Source organism: Gadus macrocephalus, chromosome 20 (genome assembly GCF_031168955.1).
Source record: "Gadus macrocephalus chromosome 20, ASM3116895v1".
Lineage (NCBI taxonomy): Eukaryota > Metazoa > Chordata > Actinopteri > Gadiformes > Gadidae > Gadus > Gadus macrocephalus.
Genome location: NC_082401.1, coordinates 22,321,005 through 22,339,383, shown reverse-complemented (window position 1 = coordinate 22,339,383; position 18,379 = coordinate 22,321,005). Strand labels below are relative to the sequence as shown.

The window sequence follows — 18,379 nt, the reverse complement described above, 5'->3', positions numbered from 1 at the left end:
ATAGATTTATTTATACATGTATGGAGAGATTTTTCAATCTTGTTATGAAAAACGATTGTATATATTTTTTAACAATTTATTATTATCCTTTTTTTACATCCATTTTTGTGTAACACATTACATGTTTTAGTGTTTGCTCTCGTTCTTGTCATTTAATTAAAACAATAAAAGGTCAATAAAATGTTGAAACATCCCTATACAAAATAATCGTGGACATTTTAAAGAAACAGCTCTTTACCATGTACCACGTACATAAGATTCACGTAATTATATTTTACCAAACATTGAATCAATGTACATTTGACCTTCATTAACGACATATAAAATATTTCTTAAAACATAAACACTAATTAAATATCTTTACCTTCCCTTCCTTAATATATAACTCGGTAAGGAAATACCTATATTTAAAAGTGGCTGATACACTGGCTGGTCGTTGAATACTTTATTTGGTTGAATGCCATGGCCATCTTAGGTATTCACTTCTTCATTGCTTTGATATGATCTAGAGGAGGGAAAAGTTATGAATACAAATGCATTTGATTTATATTTAATATTAAGTTGGACTTTTTTCATAAGCTCTAGAAAAGTTGTAACACCACGACACAGTCCACCACAATAATCATGTATCAACGTTATACTTACTGTGTTATTTGTTCTTGAGGTTTTGTAGAAAAAAAATGTATGTTTTACTTTAAATGGTGACAAAGCACATATGACATTTTCATTATCAGTTAATGTGGCACAATGGTTTTTCTCTAGGCCTATATACATTGAAGAAGAGTAAGTACGCCCTCACATGCACAAAACAAAAAATGCATACTCAGTACCTTGTAACCACTCCACTCCTTCCTGTAGGCCTTCTCCTTTCACAGCATCACTGGCACTGAAAGATACATTTCAATGAATTAGCCATGTTGATGACAATTACTCTCTTCTTAGTTTTTCTCTGGTCTTTGGAGTATATTATCTCTAGCTCCAAACCTATTCCTGCTCCTATTTGTTAAATGTGTAACAAGGATATAAATCAACATTAGTTATTACATTCATAAATTTATTATTTGTAAATATTTCCACTGTAGTCGAGGGCATGCTAGTTAAAGCGGCACAAATAATACAAAAGGAGAACGTAATAAAAGAACAAATGCTGGCTGAAAGCAGATACATTCGATCAAGTGTCTTGATCTAAAATATAATCAACATATTGTTTGATTAACTACAAACATAAAGAAATATTGTTGCTTGTTGGTGGTAAAAGCATACAGTTGCAGTTTCCAACTCCAAGTTTAAAATAACACGTGAGAGGATGCAACGGGGTTAGAGTAAACAAGATTGAGTTTATCTTGCAAAAAAAGAAAATAATATTTTTTGTTCTTAATGTTTATTAGTTGTCTATAAACTTTGAAAAAATTGCCATTGGAACAGGGCAGTCATGTTTAAAGAACATCCTGGTTGTACAGAAAAAGGTCCAACTCCATCAAACCAGGTCCCTGGTTTGATGGAGTTGGACTGATACGTGATTAAAAGTAGCATTGGTTAGGCTGAAACAGAATTTACATGCACTTCAATTCTGAACAGCTAAAGAAATCATTATCGATGCATGTATGCATTTGTGTGTGTGGGTTCGGGTTTGTGTGTGGTCGTGTGTGTGTATCCTGATCCTGCATTACCATATCATTCTACAGTATATTCACTATCAATTACTCCATGTGTTCCTTTACTGATAACCTTACACAAAGTGCATTGTCCAGTGTAAGTCATAAACACTCCTATAATAAGACAGCTAGTACTCCAGCACTACATAAGACTTGCTAGGGCCCCTAGGCCACTGGTTAGCATATGACCCCGAACCCTTGCATATTTTACAAAACCACTCCTTGTTCTTCCACACAGGTTCCACATTTTGCATCACCATTCACATTAATACACAGTATCGTCCTTCGTAAGCTTTGCTTACATACTTCACCTCCCTGATTTACTACAGATCACTAAACTGATGTACTTCTTTCCGTATGAGAATAATTCTAATTGTCGTATGAACCTGGCTCAGCATTTTCTTATGTGTATCGTCTTCAAACCTTATAATTCCTTGACTAATTTAATTCTTATTATTATTTAGTTCCTAGACAAATTGGGCATGATCAGTTCTCCTTCGGGGTACAAAGGATTATCTCTTCTCTGAGGGGACTGAATAAGCCGTCTCCTTGTCTTGCATCCACATCTACATCCAACTCCATCCAACTCCCACCCTGCTATGGGGTACGTCTCCCCGGTCAGTGGCCGCTATCGCAACGATGATTGACAATCTAGATCTCAAATAGTGCATATTCTTCTAATTGAAAGAGTGCAAGATACTCACCTGCATGTGTGTATATGTATGCTTTTGTGTGTATATGTACCTACATGTACATACGTTTGTACATATGTACGTATGTACATGTTTATGTAGGTAAGTAGGTATGCGTGTACGTATGCATGTATGTATGTATGTATGTACATACGTGTGCATGTATGCATGCATGCATGCATATCTGTCACTCTGTATTTTAACAATGACAATACAAACAAGAGAACACAAAACCCCTACCAGATGTGCCACGGTTTGTCTTTGATGCTCTCTAAACACAGCAGCTGGGACACCTTGACAGAGGACATGGCATCTCGTAGGTCTATCTTATTAGCAAAAAACAATACAGGCATCCTGCGGCTCCGGATGTCTGAACAACACAGAGGAAAGAGGGGGGCAGGTTAGGAATCAACCATGAATTCCTGAAGGGAAATTCAGTAAACTCAACACAAACACCCTGTCAGTCATCAAATACCCAGCTGACACACACAAACACACGCATGGATCGCCCACACATGCAGGCGTGAATGCTCACACACACACACACACACACACACACACACACACACACACACACACACGCCCGCACACAAGCACACACACACACAAGCACACGCATGGATCACACAGATACACATGCAGGCGTATACGCATGCAGACACATACACGCACAAACACTCACTCATTCCCCCCCCCCCCCCCCCCCCCCACACACACAAACACACATACACATGCACACACGTGTGCACACACACACAAACGCATGGATCCCACAGACCTGCAGGCGTGCACGCTTACACACACACATGCATGGATCACACAGATACACATGCAGGCGTAGACACACGCACGCTCATTTCCCCCCCACACTCACACGTGCACACACGCACACACACACACACACACACACACACACACACACACACACACACACACACACACACACACACACACACACACACACACACACACACCCAGAAACAAACAGAAACACACACACTTTCACGTACCTTGGTGGTTAAGAAGAGTGTCAAGTTCTTCTTTGGCCACAACCATTCGCAATTTGTCTCCACTGTCCACGACGAATATGATGGCTTGGCTCTCTCTAGTTGTAGACATACAATAACACATAATGTAAGCCGAGTTGTCTTCCCAAGTGTCTATTATCATGGGTGTATTGTGTCTGGATCATACTTGTAGTAGTGTTCCCATAAGTTTCTGTATCTGGTTTGACCAGACATATCGAAGACTGTGAAAGACAAGCTGAGAGAGACACACAGAAACGCACAAACATATTACAAAAACAGACAGATTAAACAAACGGCTGAAGAGATATAGTTGAATATGTATTATACATTGAAAGAAAAATAGAAATAATTACGTTGAAGTCTTGAACTTTTCAATGTTGAAACCAATCGTTGGAACTACATCTTGTGCCTGTGTCTGTACATGTGCACACACACACACACACACACACACACACACACACACACACACACACACACACACACACACACACACACACACACACACACACACACACACACACACGCACAAACGCACACACGCACGCACGCACACGCGTATGCACGCATATGACAGACGTTACGTTGTGAAGACATAACATGGTTTTACTTGACAAAGGGCTTAATTGACCCAAATGCTGATAGTTAGCAATCACTGCACGCTTGCACTTAAAACAAACAGTGGGAAACCCCATAGTGTTCATTGTATGGGTCACTCTGATACAAGAATATACAATTGTGAACAATTATTTGCAGGCCTACTTACATTAGTGGGTTTGAGGTGGTTTATGATCGTAGTCTTGCCGCTGTTGTCTAGTCCCAAACATAGGACATTCACCTCTTTCTTCCTTATGCCCAGCCACAACGACAATTTATCCAACAGTCCCATCGATGAACAAGATCTAGTATAGCTACAAATATCCTACACCCTTTTGCCACAGCATGCAATTCTTTAACCTGTACATGAACACCGAGCTGGCGATACGTGTTGCTAAGCAGACTACTATGTTGTCTTGAGGCGAAACACTTTAATCCTATTTGGAAGAATTAAGTGCTTTGAAACCCTCGGCATCTGGTCGAAGAATAGGGAACCGTCAGTTTTAAAAGTAAAGAATAATTAATGTCCGTTTCACCAATCAACTACAACGATCACATGGACAATTAAAACATGTAACAAATGATTTGTTTTAGTTAACAGCCTAGCCTAGGTTGTCCCACTAAATTTAATCGGAGCGGTTAGGAGCTATTATGTTGACCAACAGCGTCCCCATGAGGCAAATATAATATAGGCCTAAAATATTGCATATTGTGAGAGCACAATTATCTTTTGAAAATATTCTGTAACTAATACCAAAAGATAATAGTTAGTTATCTTAGCGATATAGGCTATATTATACAGAATCCTTCTGCAGTACAGAATAATCTTATAATACCACGACTTGTACCATAAATTATAATGATAAGAAAGCACAATGTAACCTTGATTGATACCTTTATCTCTTGTCTGGTCTAGAGATGTTTGCTTGATTTTGATTTGGAGTACAACAAAAAGCACATTCAACCACATTCAAGCACTGTTCAACCACCATAAATGTTCACCTTTATTCGCAAATACATATCTGCTTTAACAGATTAAGTGTGCAAGATCTACAACATTTCTTTGGAAATCATAGAAAAATAAAAAATACAAGAATAATAAGTATACTTGTACTTCGTACAAAAGAGCAGCCTACCATTGCTCAGCAGAAAGACATGCTAAACAAACAGCATTTCATATTTGTTATAATCTGCAGAGGGACAGGGTACATGTAATTGTGTGTGTGTGTGTGTGTGTGTGTGTGTGTGTGTGTGTGTGTGTGTGTGTGTGTGTGTGTGTGTGTGTGTGTGTTTTTGTAAGAATATGTCTTCCTTTTTTAATTGCATTCTCTAGCCCTGATTAGCTAAGCCTTCCTGTGACTCTATACATATAGAGACAGCTTTCTGCCCGACATCGACAGTAAAAATCTCTCCAATATATCTGACTGTATAAATTCAGCTTATTACTAATGGCATTGGCCCATGATAATCGTAAAACATTCTTTAACTCTAAGGTGTTTCTACGTAGGATTATTGTATTGTAAGGCAATCTGGGTTTGTGAGACTATTCGGTTTTACATTAGCATGATGAATTATGTCTTTAGATATTATAATACTTTTTCTCATTACTTGGTCTTTAGTTTGTGTTGTCATCCATATCTCTGCTATATCTGTAATACACTATCAGTGCTATGACCTTTCCCCAATGTCTCCAGGAACCTTCACTGCAGCCAATGCCACCAACGTTTCATAGTATTATTTTCCCGGTGTCTCTTCACCCTCCATTTCATATATATACGTCATTTTACACATCTAACACATCTGCTATCATGAAAACAGCATTACTGTGAACAAAACCCATTTCAGCTCAAACTACAATTCCATTGGATCCAGTGGTCACAATAGCGTAAATCGTGTATATCATTATATTTCATAGAATTTTATATCATACAATATGATCCTTTTATGACTTAATCTGCTTTTGAAGATCCCATTCGCTTATCCTCTTGTGTACTCATGTCATGATGCAAAAGAAAACATTGAACCAGAATGCTACAATCGTTTCCATCTCTCCTGCTGAATATGCTCACAATGGGGAAACAATGCTCACGCACCCTTCTTAAATGAAGGAGATTCCAATGAGACTAAGGCCCAATCCCATTTCTACCCCTTACCCCATTTCTACCCCCTTGTGCCTTCCCCTTGCCCCTTCCCCTTACCCCTTCCCCTTCTCCCTTCAAAACAAGGGGGAGGGGTAAGGGGAAGGGGTAAGGGGTAAAAATGGGATTGGGCCTAAATCAACAATATTATCTTAAGAGGTTAGGTCCTATCGTTGAGGCTGAACTGAGGCTGAACCAAATTCGACTTCAGTACTGTCCACATACTAGTAGTCATAGTGATAGTAGTGATAGTAGTTAAACTGCTAGACTAGTGGTAGGATGTACCATCCCTTGGAGGTACTGCTGCAACTACCACATGTAGGATATCAGAAGGGTTCAGTTGATCTGAGTGGAAAGATTTCCTATGTGAAATCATCATTCACAATATAACGAGTCAAACTTTACAGTTTGACTCTGTACTGTTTACTGACTGGAAGGAGCTGGCATGTTCATTCCCACTGTTTGTGCAGCCGTTTTTTCTACAGGACGGCAAACAAGATCAACCAGAAAATAAGAACAATCGGATGGATGATTAAATGAAGACAGTGGATGGATAGTGCTTTGATCTCAATTTCTATTATATCAAAGTTTAACTCGATGAGTCATGTGTCTGTATTGCTTTTTTCGTTATAATTAATATATAAATCAAACTAAATTTCATACAATCCAGATTCACGAGGTCTTTCACATACAGTACTCCACAACAACATGTAATAGATTATGATAATAATAATACTAATTTATAAATTGTCTATACACTTTCATTGTTCTTCCTTCAAGTATTAGCACACCAGATTCGCTGGAGATAAATAAAGCTAAATAAATAATTATATTCATAATAGGATTCTAAATCATTCAATCAAGGATTTTCAATCGTCCTTCCAATAGCAGCTACATGACCCAAAATGTGTAATAAAAAAAGCAGATTACATTCGCAAATTCACATCTCTAAGTATCTTTGCTTCACATATAAAGTACTGCTGCAACAAGGCATTACATTCCCCTAAGTTTTGGCCAGGCTAGCTTCCACAGAGTCCGCCTCTCTTCACTGCTTGGCCCAAGGAAGTTCACGGAGGTGTTTCAAAAAATAAAAAGCTTTTCTTTATATTATTGTGGGAAGAAGATGTGTGTTCAGTCCAGTAAGGTAGTTGATCTGCTATCTGGTAAGACTCAACGTTCGGTCCCACTGTTTCGTGGCCCGCTGAGGCACAGTCTGCAAGTGTCCATCTGGCCTTCTAGATATCCCATCCCTCTAGTCCACTGAGCTGTACTTCCCAAGGTGTGTGTGCAGGGGGCCTCACACGTGGAAGCCCTGGTCATGTTCGTGTAAAAGCTGGAGACGCAAGGTCTGTATGCTGCTGACGATCCGTCTCTGGTGGCCGATCAGCTCCACTCCTATGTGCCTGACGTCTCTAGGGCGAGAGGGGAGGGGGAAACACAGACAGACATGACACAACGTTGGTGTAGGCCAATCAAATCGGAGAGGAGCACAATGCACGGAAAGACATACGTTAGCATAGGTGGCCCACCTGCACAGGAACGCACATGCACAAATACACAAAAAGTAATTCGTGTTTTTGGTTTTCTACTCACTCGATGCTCATACTAGCAACAGAATCCAGTGTGCAGACGCCCGCTGTCATGAAATTGCTCTTGTACTGGCTCATCTTTATGGAGTCGAGCCAATCCCCGATGGAGATGAACATGGGATAATCCATGACTTCCCCTGGAGACTCTGGGGGACTGACACAAATAAAAGCAAAGGAATTAATTTAGGTTCTAACCCAACAATGCTCGGCTAGATCATTTACAGACAATGGGTTCAAAAATAAATAAATAAATATATATATATATATAGAGAATAGGATTAGCATACATTGAACTATTTGATTTATTAAATCGATAACATTTCTATAAAACAAACTAAAGCCTACATGCTGTTTACAAAACTGCAATCTGTTCTGTGTCCACTTTACTCGCCAAACTTCACCTTTCAATGTCCTCTACTAGTGCCAGCAGGCTGCTAGGGTTGCGGATGAGTTTGTCCAGGAAGGACACCACGTCCTCAAACTTAGGTCTGTGGCTCCTTTCCTTCTGCCAGCAGTGCAACATTAGCTGGTGAAGGGCCACTGGGCAGCCCATCGGAGCCGGAAGTCGGTAGCCCTCCTCAATGGAGAGAATGACCTGGCGTGGGACAGAGCCATGCGTCTTATTGGAACATGCTATTATTGTACTCGGCCAAAAATGTTTCCTTAAAGCCATTCCTTGCTACAAGCCTTTCTCAAATCCCTGTAGGCCCAGTGCAAAGGGTGTCTCCCATTGTGTGATACGGTGACAAGACCCCCTGCTGAACCCCAAGTAACATTTGGGTAACACTTTTTTGAGTGGTTTATTCATAGGCTAATTGTCTTTCTATAATAAACCTCTTGGTAGCCATGGTTAAATCAGTTCAGTCCACACTGTGAGGAAGACAGGGATGACCTTTAAAAGGGGTACTCAGGGGTATTAAAGAGCATGACTCTTTAATACTTGTGGTGCAATTACAAGTTAGCCTGCTCACATCCTGATTGGACATCTCCCAGTATGGCCGCTCCCCGTACGACATCACTTCCCACATGACGATGCCGTAACTCCACGCCTCACTGGCAGAGGAGAACTTCCTGTAGGAGATGGCCTCCGGAGCGGTCCATCTTATAGGGATCTTACCGCCCTAAAAACAGACACAACATGTCACAGATCTGGTGTATTACACATGGTATATTTGAGAATTTAGCCACCAGAGGCCGGGGTTTACAGTCATTATCTGACAGCAAGGGGGCACTGATAAGCACAAATCAAATGCAATCATTTATCGAAAACAAATCATCATTCTTAAGCATGATGATCTGTAGTGGTCATAGTTCCTCAAGACAACAAAATGGCTGGCAAAACAGGCTAGCATACAGGCTTATCTTAGTTTTAATGATTGGGGTGATTGTTATCGTTCATCTGGACGTTGCCATAAATTGTACAGTTTGAGATTGGCTGCGCATTAAAACTAAAAAATGAATTGTTATTGCATTCACAGGTGCATTTTAAAACAGCTTAAATTCAATCAGAATCAAGAACTTGAACTATCCGTATAACTGAATATAATCGAGTTTATATTCAACAATTTATCTTTAATATTGTGACAATATAGCAAAACAAATTAATAAAACGCTTCAAATTCTATTCAGCAAATTATGATATAGTACTTTGTCCTGGCACCACCACATCAATGCATGCTGATAATACAGGTGGCAATCATCTTATGTTGAGACCGGAACAAGAAACCACGCAAGAACTAAAACACAACTAAAACATACAGCGTCAACGAGTGCTTTTGGCGACTGGGTTGTGAGACGGACCAGCAAACATGACACGTCTGGACAAACGTGTCTCCCTCATGCCTTAACGTGTCACTGAGTTGAACATGATGAAACTTGATGAATTCATAGGTGCAGGGTTGTGGGTATGTAAGGGTTTGAGGAGCGGGAGCCGTACCGCGGTGGTGTAGGCAGCCTCCGGGTCGTCCTCCAGGACTCGGGACAGGCCGAAGTCGGACACCTTGCACACCAGGTTGCTGTTGACCACGATGTTCCGAGCCGCCAGGTCCCGATGGACGTATCCCATGTCGGACAGGTACTTCATGCCCGAGGCGATGCCACGCAGCATGCCCACCAGCTGGATCACCGTGAAATGACTGTCGTGTTGCTAAGAGGGAAGGCATTGGAAATGGCAGAAATGTATGTTATTATTATTGTCATTTATTTAGCAAAGGTTGATTTTGGACTAATTCAATTGTGTATTACATTGAAATGTGTGTTTGCCACATTCAAACAGGTTTGAATGTGTGTACGATTTAGACACACACTGTTACACACACAGAGATTGTATATATCGTGTTTCACGATGTAGAGTGTAATATGTGTAACCATTTTGTTGGGATATGTGTTGGTTGACTTCAACCTGTCTTTCTAACCTACTAGTTGTCGGTGAAAAATGCCTTTTCCTCTTGAAAGGAGCTATGAAAATTATTATATGATATATATAAAAGATAAATATCAATGTTCAACAGTTATAAGAGACACATTCACAACATATGACATCGCTAAGTTGTATGTTTTCGGCTTGTCATCCTCCAGACCAGTGTATTCTAGTTAGTTGAGATAAATGTGCCTGAGCTGTTTGGATATAGAAATATACACACATATTGCGTCAATGTTTCTGTGCCCGCTTACTCTCAAGAAGGAGTCCAGGGAGCCGTTCTCCATGTATTCCACCACGATCATCACTGGCCGGCCTGCATCCACAGAAACACACAATACACTGAAAAAATGGCTAGAGATGCAATGCTTGAAGGCAGAGTGGGGAACAAAGCAAAGTGCCTTATCGAAACAGACTCAAGTACCAAGGACATTGTTCGCTGTTCACTGTTGTGGACTGTGGAGTCAATGAACACGGTCCCAAGGTGCACGGACATATGGTGCTATCACAGTGCTCCTAACATTGTCCTCATCTTGAGAGTGCAAAGTTACACTTGCACATTTTATGTGCATGTTACTTATTCCAGAAACGATTTGCACAAAAAACCTTAGCTACAATTCATAGAGTCATACAAAGGTTTATGTTCGGCTAAACCTTTCCTACGCACATATCATCCTGAGATCCCGTCATGCTGTTCTGTGACATGCTCATAGAATGAATACACGGTACATATTTAACAAGGATAATGTTTGTCCTTCCTGAACTAATAATTCAGCTGTGGGAACAGTGTAGTGGGAGCTGTATTGCGGTGCATGAAGGAAAGCAAGCACACCTGTTTACTTCCACCTAAAGCCAACAATTTTTTTGTGCGCAGGTAAATGACAGCCTAGTCACAGCACAGTGCCTCGCCTTAATTAGTCTCAGAAGAGCAACAACAGATGGAGGCTGTGGGAAAAGGAAGTGGAAAAGAAACTAAAATGATACAAATATACAGACTGATGAATAAAAGAAGATGAAGTGTTATGCTGCATCTGTAAATGTGTGTGTGTGTGTGTGTGTGTGCGTACAAATATGGTCTGTGTGTGATGGGTATACGTCTGGGAAATTGAAAACTTGGTTCATATTCAACTTGTAATAAGCCACGCAAATATGATACAGTACCATCAACATCATTGTGATTTGTCTTTTAATATGCCCATGACAGATATACTTTATATCATATAAATATATATATACATCAAATAATTGTATCATAAGGACAAAGAAAAAAGGGAATTTGTTTTCTGAAGAACATGCTTTGGTTTCTGAAATGACATATTGCAACGTAGATTATTATTATTGTTAGTTGTCTTCAGTTGCACTAGCCTGGATCCGCCCGCCTAAATACTTCCGCTCAAGTTGAATTTCCCTTCAGTACTACGTCTGGGGTACGTTAGTGGGTTTTCTCCGTCCAAATTTTCTACGTCCAATCAGCGAACAGAGGGAGTGGCTGAGAACAATGACGTTTAAGTCAGCTCTCGTTGACGGACATCTTCACGCACGGTGTTTGGTTTGTTTACAGCCTGCGCGCAAAGTGATTCCCGGCCAAACGTTAGCGATTGGTTATGGCAGATCCAGAGTGGCACTGGGCAGATGCAATAGTTTTAAACTTCAACAGACAGCAGCCTTCAAGTGAGTTAACGTTTGTCAATTGTGTAGGTCCAGACTCTCTGTGCAAATGAAATTAAGTACGAGAGTCTGGTAGGACCAGGCTACAGTTGCATTACAATTAAAGCCAAAAGTACTGTCCCGATTGATTGCAAATTTTTGACAGAATACAGAATATATGACAGAAATTTTTAGTTTTAACAATGTGGTGGTGAGAACGCAACAATGACCTTCAATGTGTGTACTGCTGACCAAAGCACCCTCCTTCTGCATGATCGGCATGCCTATGATTTATTATCAATTTACAATTACATTGCTACTACTCATGTTGCTGATATAGATATATTGACCATATTTATAGTTTTTTCATCTATAACTCATAATTAAATTTCTCTTCATTTCTTCTGCTGTCCTGTCCTTTCTGCTGTGACACTCAACATTTCCAGTCAGGGATTAATAAAATACCTTCTAATCTTATCACTATCTGACAACGCATATCTTATCAATGGGCCTTCAGCATTAAAGCGGCGTTCTTCATCTCGTCCCTGTGTGCTGTTGCTGATGGGCAAGGAGGTGGTGAGCCTTTCAGGGCCTGCATTAACATTCACACCGCTGGCTCACTTTATGAACCCCCTGTAAAAACAACCATATGTTGCGCTGGGTGTGCTCCATAAAACAGACACACACACACACACACACACACGCGCGCGCGCGTGCCCAGGCGTGCACACGCTCACATACTCACCACACACACACACTCCGAATTTAGTTCAAACCAGGGGCACCGCTAGAAAGGGCCACCTGTGATGTGACCACTAAAAGATTCAGAGAAAAGTCGATGAGCAGTAAGTAATGCACTTTTACAACGTCTCATCCTCATTCGCACTCGATTTTTATCTCGCCTTTATTCCAAAAAAAGTAAATTTGATGCACGTTTTTATAATATCACGGTAAATATGTCCTTAAATAGATTTCCACCACCCCACAGCCAGCCAGCCCCGCAACACATCCTTACTTTTAGTGACCACACCCTCCAGCCGAATGATGTTAGGGTGGTCAAACTGTCCCATGATGGATGCCTCTCGCAAGAAGTCCCGCCTCTGGCTCTCCATGTGACCGCCCTTCAGTGTCTTTATGGCCACCGGGATCTCCTTCTTTCCCGCCGTCGTTCGTAGGTGGCCGCCGCACACCTCACCGAATTCACCTTTTGACCCCATAACAAAGACACAGAGACACACAAAAAGGTGTGAACTGACATCTCACCCAGAGGCCTGTACATATACATTACATATGTACACGCACGCACACACACACACACACACACGCAAACACAGGCAGACAAACAGTCAGACAGGAACCCACGCACACACCCACATAGACAGAGGGACAGATAGACAGACGGATGCACGCACCCACATAGACAGAGGGACAGATAGACAGACGGATGCACGCACCCACATAGACAGAGGGACAGATAGACAGACGGATGCACGCACCCACATAGACAGAGGGACAGATAGACAGACGGATGCACGCACCCACAAACATTATTGAGAATTAACCGACCCAGAGTAGCCTGTGAGCATGAGATCAGCACTGACCTAAGGGACCACATGATACCACCAGGTGGCAGTGTTGGAGTAAATAACCTGTTTCCTCAAAGCGTTCAACCACTTCGATTCAGGGTAACACAACCATCTTGAAAAAAAATATGTACAAAGTGTTTTGTTCTCTAAATAACTTCAAGATGTTCAGATAAACAAAGGAAGCCGGTTACACACTGTATGTTTATTCTTGTGCACTCAATGGGAACCAAGGCATTTCATGATAAGTGTGGAGAATGGAAACTGATTTCTTCTTATTGAAGAAGTTACTTAATTTATTGTGACAACAGAAACATTAGGGATGCATCTATTTAATCTGTGTTTAAATTTGAAGTTTACGTGATAGTGAAATGCTTGTCAGCTCCATCTATTGACAAAAAAATAAACAATAAAGTAGCAATAGTCATTCAGAAGGAAAATTAAGTAGTAACAAAGAAATGACGTATATAAGTGAACAAGTGATATAAAAGGGACTAATACTGAATAATGTAAACATTGTTAGAGCAGAAGCTGTGCACATGTATACACACCGGCTCCGATCACCCTTTCAATGTGGATCCGACAGGGGTCAATCTCCTTGGTGAAGTCGTGGACAGCCTGTGTGGGGTCCTCGTACGTGTCAGGGTCCACATAGGTCTTAATCCCAGGGAACGGAACTGTGGAACAGGAGAGACAGACGCTAAGAATAAGCCCAAACTGTTCATGAGAGGACCGTCGGAAAGGATACTTAATACAATACTTAATACAGTGTGTGTGTGTGTGTGCGTGCGTGCGTGCGTGCGTGTGTGTGTGTGTGTGTGGCTGGGGAGGGTGGTCTCTGTTGTGTTTGTGTCTTCTGAGTGTGGGTATGTGTGTAGGGTGTGTGTAGGTATGTGTGTGTTTCTGTTCGGTATGCGGTGTACAGTTAATCTTAGGTTAGCTTTAGAAATAACAACTAGATTGATATTCCCATCCAGAGCAAGCTATGATATAATTTGAGATGGTAAAATAATCTAAACAAACAATAGGTCATGGTGAATATTTAAACCTTTTGCGTATGCAATCTTAATTTCCTCCATACTGATTATTAATACAACTATTACCTACTGCTACTGCTTCACACAAGACAAATTTGCCTTAGTTGGTAGGCTTAAAAGGGTTGTATGCGAAATTGTTGATTGTTTCAGCTAATAATATAATAAGCTTTGGACAAGCTTGTTTTGTTCATACAATTGATCAGGTCTTTCCTCCTTTAAAGTGATACTGTTAACTGAAGGGCAGTAAACTGGGACTCAATGGATTCACATTCCACCAGCTCACATTCATTCTTCATGGATTCATTCTTCATCTCTCTAACTGGACCAAGGGGCAATCGTAGGAGAGACTATGTAACCGAGGAGCCCCACTATAAAGGCTGCAGCCAAGGCTTCGGAACACAGCTTGGGTTCTGTCTCAAAGACGATAACTTCTGTCTCCCTTCACTCCCGTGAAAAAACTCCAAAATCACCACAGAAGAGATGAAGGTGATGAAGAATGGAAGACAATGGAAAGGGAGTAAAAGACTGAGAAAATAGGACTGAATGAGAAAAGGTGTCAGGATTTTCCTGGAGCTTGTGTGAGAAGAGGTGTAGGGCCCTTCCTGTCTGCATTTCTTTCACTTCAAATCAACAAAACACGTTTGTTGTTGAAAAGAAATTCAACTTACCACTCAGAACCTGTCAAAAAGCAAGTGAGCTGATGTGAGTGAGTTATGCTGAGAAAGAGAAGAAAAGACAAAATTGATGGGCAAAAAAAAAAGTGATGAGGAAAAAATAGGTAAATGTGACAAAGATCTGCATGGATGAAGTGGAAAAAAGGAAAGGAAAGCTCCAGAGAAGCGGGATTAGAAATATTACCATGTTCGTTCTGGTTGTTACTTCGCCTCTTTTTTTCTGAGCTCATCTTGGCCTTCATATACCACTGGCACCTTGGAGACAAAGAACGATTATTAATGACCAGTAATCTTTCCAGTAAAGGGCTCTTTATGGTTCCACGTTCCCGCAACGCAAGGGTGTTACGGACCCCTTACGTCCTTGCGGACCCTCCTTGTGTCCACCGCGAGGGCCGGACGTGCGCCTCCCAAAGATCGTAACCTTCCGTCGAGGCGACGCAGCAGCGAGGGCTGTGATTGGTCCGCTCACTAAAACCCGACGCAGAACCATAAACGTTCCCGACGGCGTTGAAGCGTCTGTGTGGTCATTGAGTTGTGGGAACGTGGGACCATATAAAGGCCTTAAGAGTCTAGATAATACTCTCCCAGGCCTCTTCTCACCCAGTGAACCCTCGGTGATTGACAGAGTATTATCAGGTGCTGAACGGCTGGCAGACACCTTACAACCTGATGCCGGATGGGCGGCGCTGGACAAAATGGACGTCGCGCACTGCGACGCACCATCGGGGAACTTTATCATGCTGGGAATCTAGTCTCACAAATCAGACTTTAGAGGAACATCTAAAGTCTTATGGGAGAAAAGCTTGAATCTGTTCGAACGGGCGTTTCTGTCGCTGTCTTTTTTTTCTTACTTGCTTAGACCAATCATGTTGCTGAAGTCCTGGATCTGTAAGCATGTCATTGGCGAAACATTGTTTTTACACATTTAAAACTTCTTTTAGCAGTAGCATACTGTCTGAATGTCTGCAGGGCTTTCAAATCAATTCTTTGTAGACTGGCTACTGTAGAAATACACTTATTATAATCCTCTTCTGAAACTCTGAAAGCTCTGAGAGTTTTTCCTCGGTTGAATGTCTCTCTAACGAAACAGGAAACAAGGCGTAACAGTTTTTGGTTCGAGGTTCTTTCCCGTTTTCCCCCAGAAGTTCCTTCAAACATAGTGGGACTGCTATAATCCCAGATTACTGGGTCTCCAACCTCAATAATATAAATAAATAAGGGACGAAATCTGTAAAAGCAGCATTAAGGGAATGAGATCTTGCGTTTCATGGTTCCCCCCCGACACACACAAATTTAAAAAGGTTAGCTGTTATTCCAAATGGAAAATTCATTGAATATTCATCAGCTTCTTTTCGGCCATTTTGACAATTGTGTTTCTTCTTTTCCCACCATTATGAAACATTTTGATAACTCCAATAACATTAAAATCCTCAACAGTAACAGCATTTTATAAAACTATAAAACGCTAATTGTTGTTATTCAGACAAATTATAAAAACTGGGCCCGTAATCCATCAATTACATTCATAGTGAAGCAAGAGTCATGTCTGGCCATGGGCCGGAATAACTATTTTTCCCAACTGTCACATAATCTGGGTTAGCAGGTTAGAGCTAATGTCAAAGAGCAGCGAAGCCGGGGGTTGCCAGGTTGGGCTCCCGCTGAGTGAAGCTTTTGTGTCGGCCTGGGGATCCGATGGACAGAGCCGATAACAGGCCTAGGTAACGTTGCATGTGGACCACAGGAACAGATGAAAAGAGAAGGCAGGGAAAGAGGTGAGGGGGATTTGGCAAGCTGCTGTTGACCTTGGAGGATGGGGCTGATGGGTTTATTAAAGAAATAGTGCTATGTGTCTTTATCAGCCTTCCCCAGCCTGAACCACTGATCCCCTTCATCCATATGTCCTTATGTGGGGTGAGTCCTGAAGGCCTCTCACACACTGTGAGCCTCTTTGTGATCCGGAGTTATACAATTTTCTTTAAAGAAGGATAAACATTTAATGGCACAAACACACAGACACAGACACAGACACAGACACAGACACAGACACAGACACACACACAGACACAGACACAGACACAGACACTGACACTGACACTGACACACACACACACACACACACACACACACACACACACACACACACACACACACACACACACACACACACACACACACACACACACACACACACACACACACACACACAGACCGGAACACCCACATTCATTAAATGTAATCATAGATTTGCATAACCATAGCTAGATCACAGGTAACTTGGAACAATGCCAATTTAAGGCTAACATGGAGCCTATACCATAGCTATAAAGAGGAACCGGGAGTGATGTCCTTTTCTGTGAAGCAAATCACCCATATCGCTGCTTCTCACTCAAAGCTTGAGTACCTACACTGCTATTTTTAAAATTGACAGAGAGCAAAAATCCCTCCTACATGGGGCAAGACTCATCTATGAAAAATTGTGTTTTTGTAATTTTTAGTGGGCTAGGTGAAAGCTTGTTCAAACATGGAACATTTGAAGCCTGAAGCGTTGCATTTATACACTTGTCAACGTTTTATCTAGAGGTAGGCCCCTCTAAAAATAAAATACCACATTATGTAATAAATAAAAAAAAAGGTAGATAGTGTTCCGTTCTAAATGTCCAAATATCGTAATAAAGTTTAACAGCCGACAGCAGCTGTTTGTGGTGCTGACTTCCTTAGAGGCGCTGAAACATTAACTACATCCACAGTTATCCCTAAAAGGGCAGGTAGACCCCAAAATCATTTGGTAGAATTTATTTTTCACCATGCTGTTTGAGTCCCACAATGAATTGGAAAACTTTAGATTTCTTGAAATCTTTTATAAAGTATTTTAATGGGGGTAATTCTCTGTACAATTTAAGAGGTTTGCTACTTCCGGCAGAGACATTTTTCCACGAGTGATAAAGCGCATTAGCACTCAAGCAAGTGTGATGTGTCTCGTGACATTGCTTGAAACCGCAGCAGCCCCCGCACCTGCATGAACCGTTTTTGTGTGTCCGTTTTTTTCTCATACAGTAATTACATTTTCTTTGCCACGGAACAAATGTTCTAATTTATTAGGTCGACTTTATTCTAAAATAGACTTGACCTTTAACCAATTGTCAGACAACTTGAACTTCATAAAAAAGGTATATTTTTAAACATATGTTTTATTAAGCTACATAAATTACGTCTCCAAAATACATCTTAGTACCTGCCTTTGAAAGAGCCCGTTGGGCTTGTGTTTTTCCTTCAAGGACCCTAACGGTGAGGCCCATTAAGGGGCGTGACAAAAGCAGAACTTG

General features: G+C 41.2%; 2 protein-coding genes across 3 annotated transcripts in view; both read right to left on the bottom strand.

Moving 5' to 3' along the window:
- Positions 1-55: 55 nt before the first annotated feature.
- LOC132448387 (ADP-ribosylation factor-like protein 6) lies at positions 56-4,554 on the bottom strand. Of its 2 annotated transcripts, XM_060039610.1 has the most exons (8): positions 4,139-4,550; positions 3,729-3,790; positions 3,542-3,610; positions 3,358-3,452; positions 2,588-2,717; positions 831-886; positions 646-658; positions 56-505 (listed from the first exon to the last, which is right to left on the bottom strand). In XM_060039610.1, the coding sequence occupies exons 1-8, from the start codon at positions 4,259-4,261 to the stop codon at positions 472-474; spliced, it is 582 nt and encodes a 193-aa protein (XP_059895593.1). In that variant the 5' UTR covers positions 4,262-4,550; the 3' UTR covers positions 56-471. The 2 variants fall into 2 exon arrangements, with proteins under 2 accessions (XP_059895593.1, XP_059895594.1); XM_060039611.1 differs by lacking the exon at positions 646-658 and having other exon boundaries at positions 4,139-4,554.
- A 391-nt stretch (positions 4,555-4,945) lies between these two features.
- The window catches only part of LOC132448385 (ephrin type-A receptor 6-like), a 72,168-nt gene continuing 58,734 nt past the window's right edge, over positions 4,946-18,379 (bottom strand). Inside the window, exons 9-17 of the mRNA XM_060039607.1 lie at positions 15,241-15,311; positions 13,897-14,022; positions 12,778-12,966; positions 10,370-10,431; positions 9,633-9,842; positions 8,668-8,817; positions 8,098-8,291; positions 7,701-7,850; positions 4,946-7,519 (exon numbers count right to left, since the gene is read on the bottom strand). Coding sequence (XP_059895590.1) covers positions 7,405-7,519; positions 7,701-7,850; positions 8,098-8,291; positions 8,668-8,817; positions 9,633-9,842; positions 10,370-10,431; positions 12,778-12,966; positions 13,897-14,022; positions 15,241-15,311 — 1,267 coding nt within the window. The 3' untranslated portion in view covers positions 4,946-7,404. The remainder of the gene's footprint in view (positions 7,520-7,700; positions 7,851-8,097; positions 8,292-8,667; positions 8,818-9,632; positions 9,843-10,369; positions 10,432-12,777; positions 12,967-13,896; positions 14,023-15,240; positions 15,312-18,379) is intronic.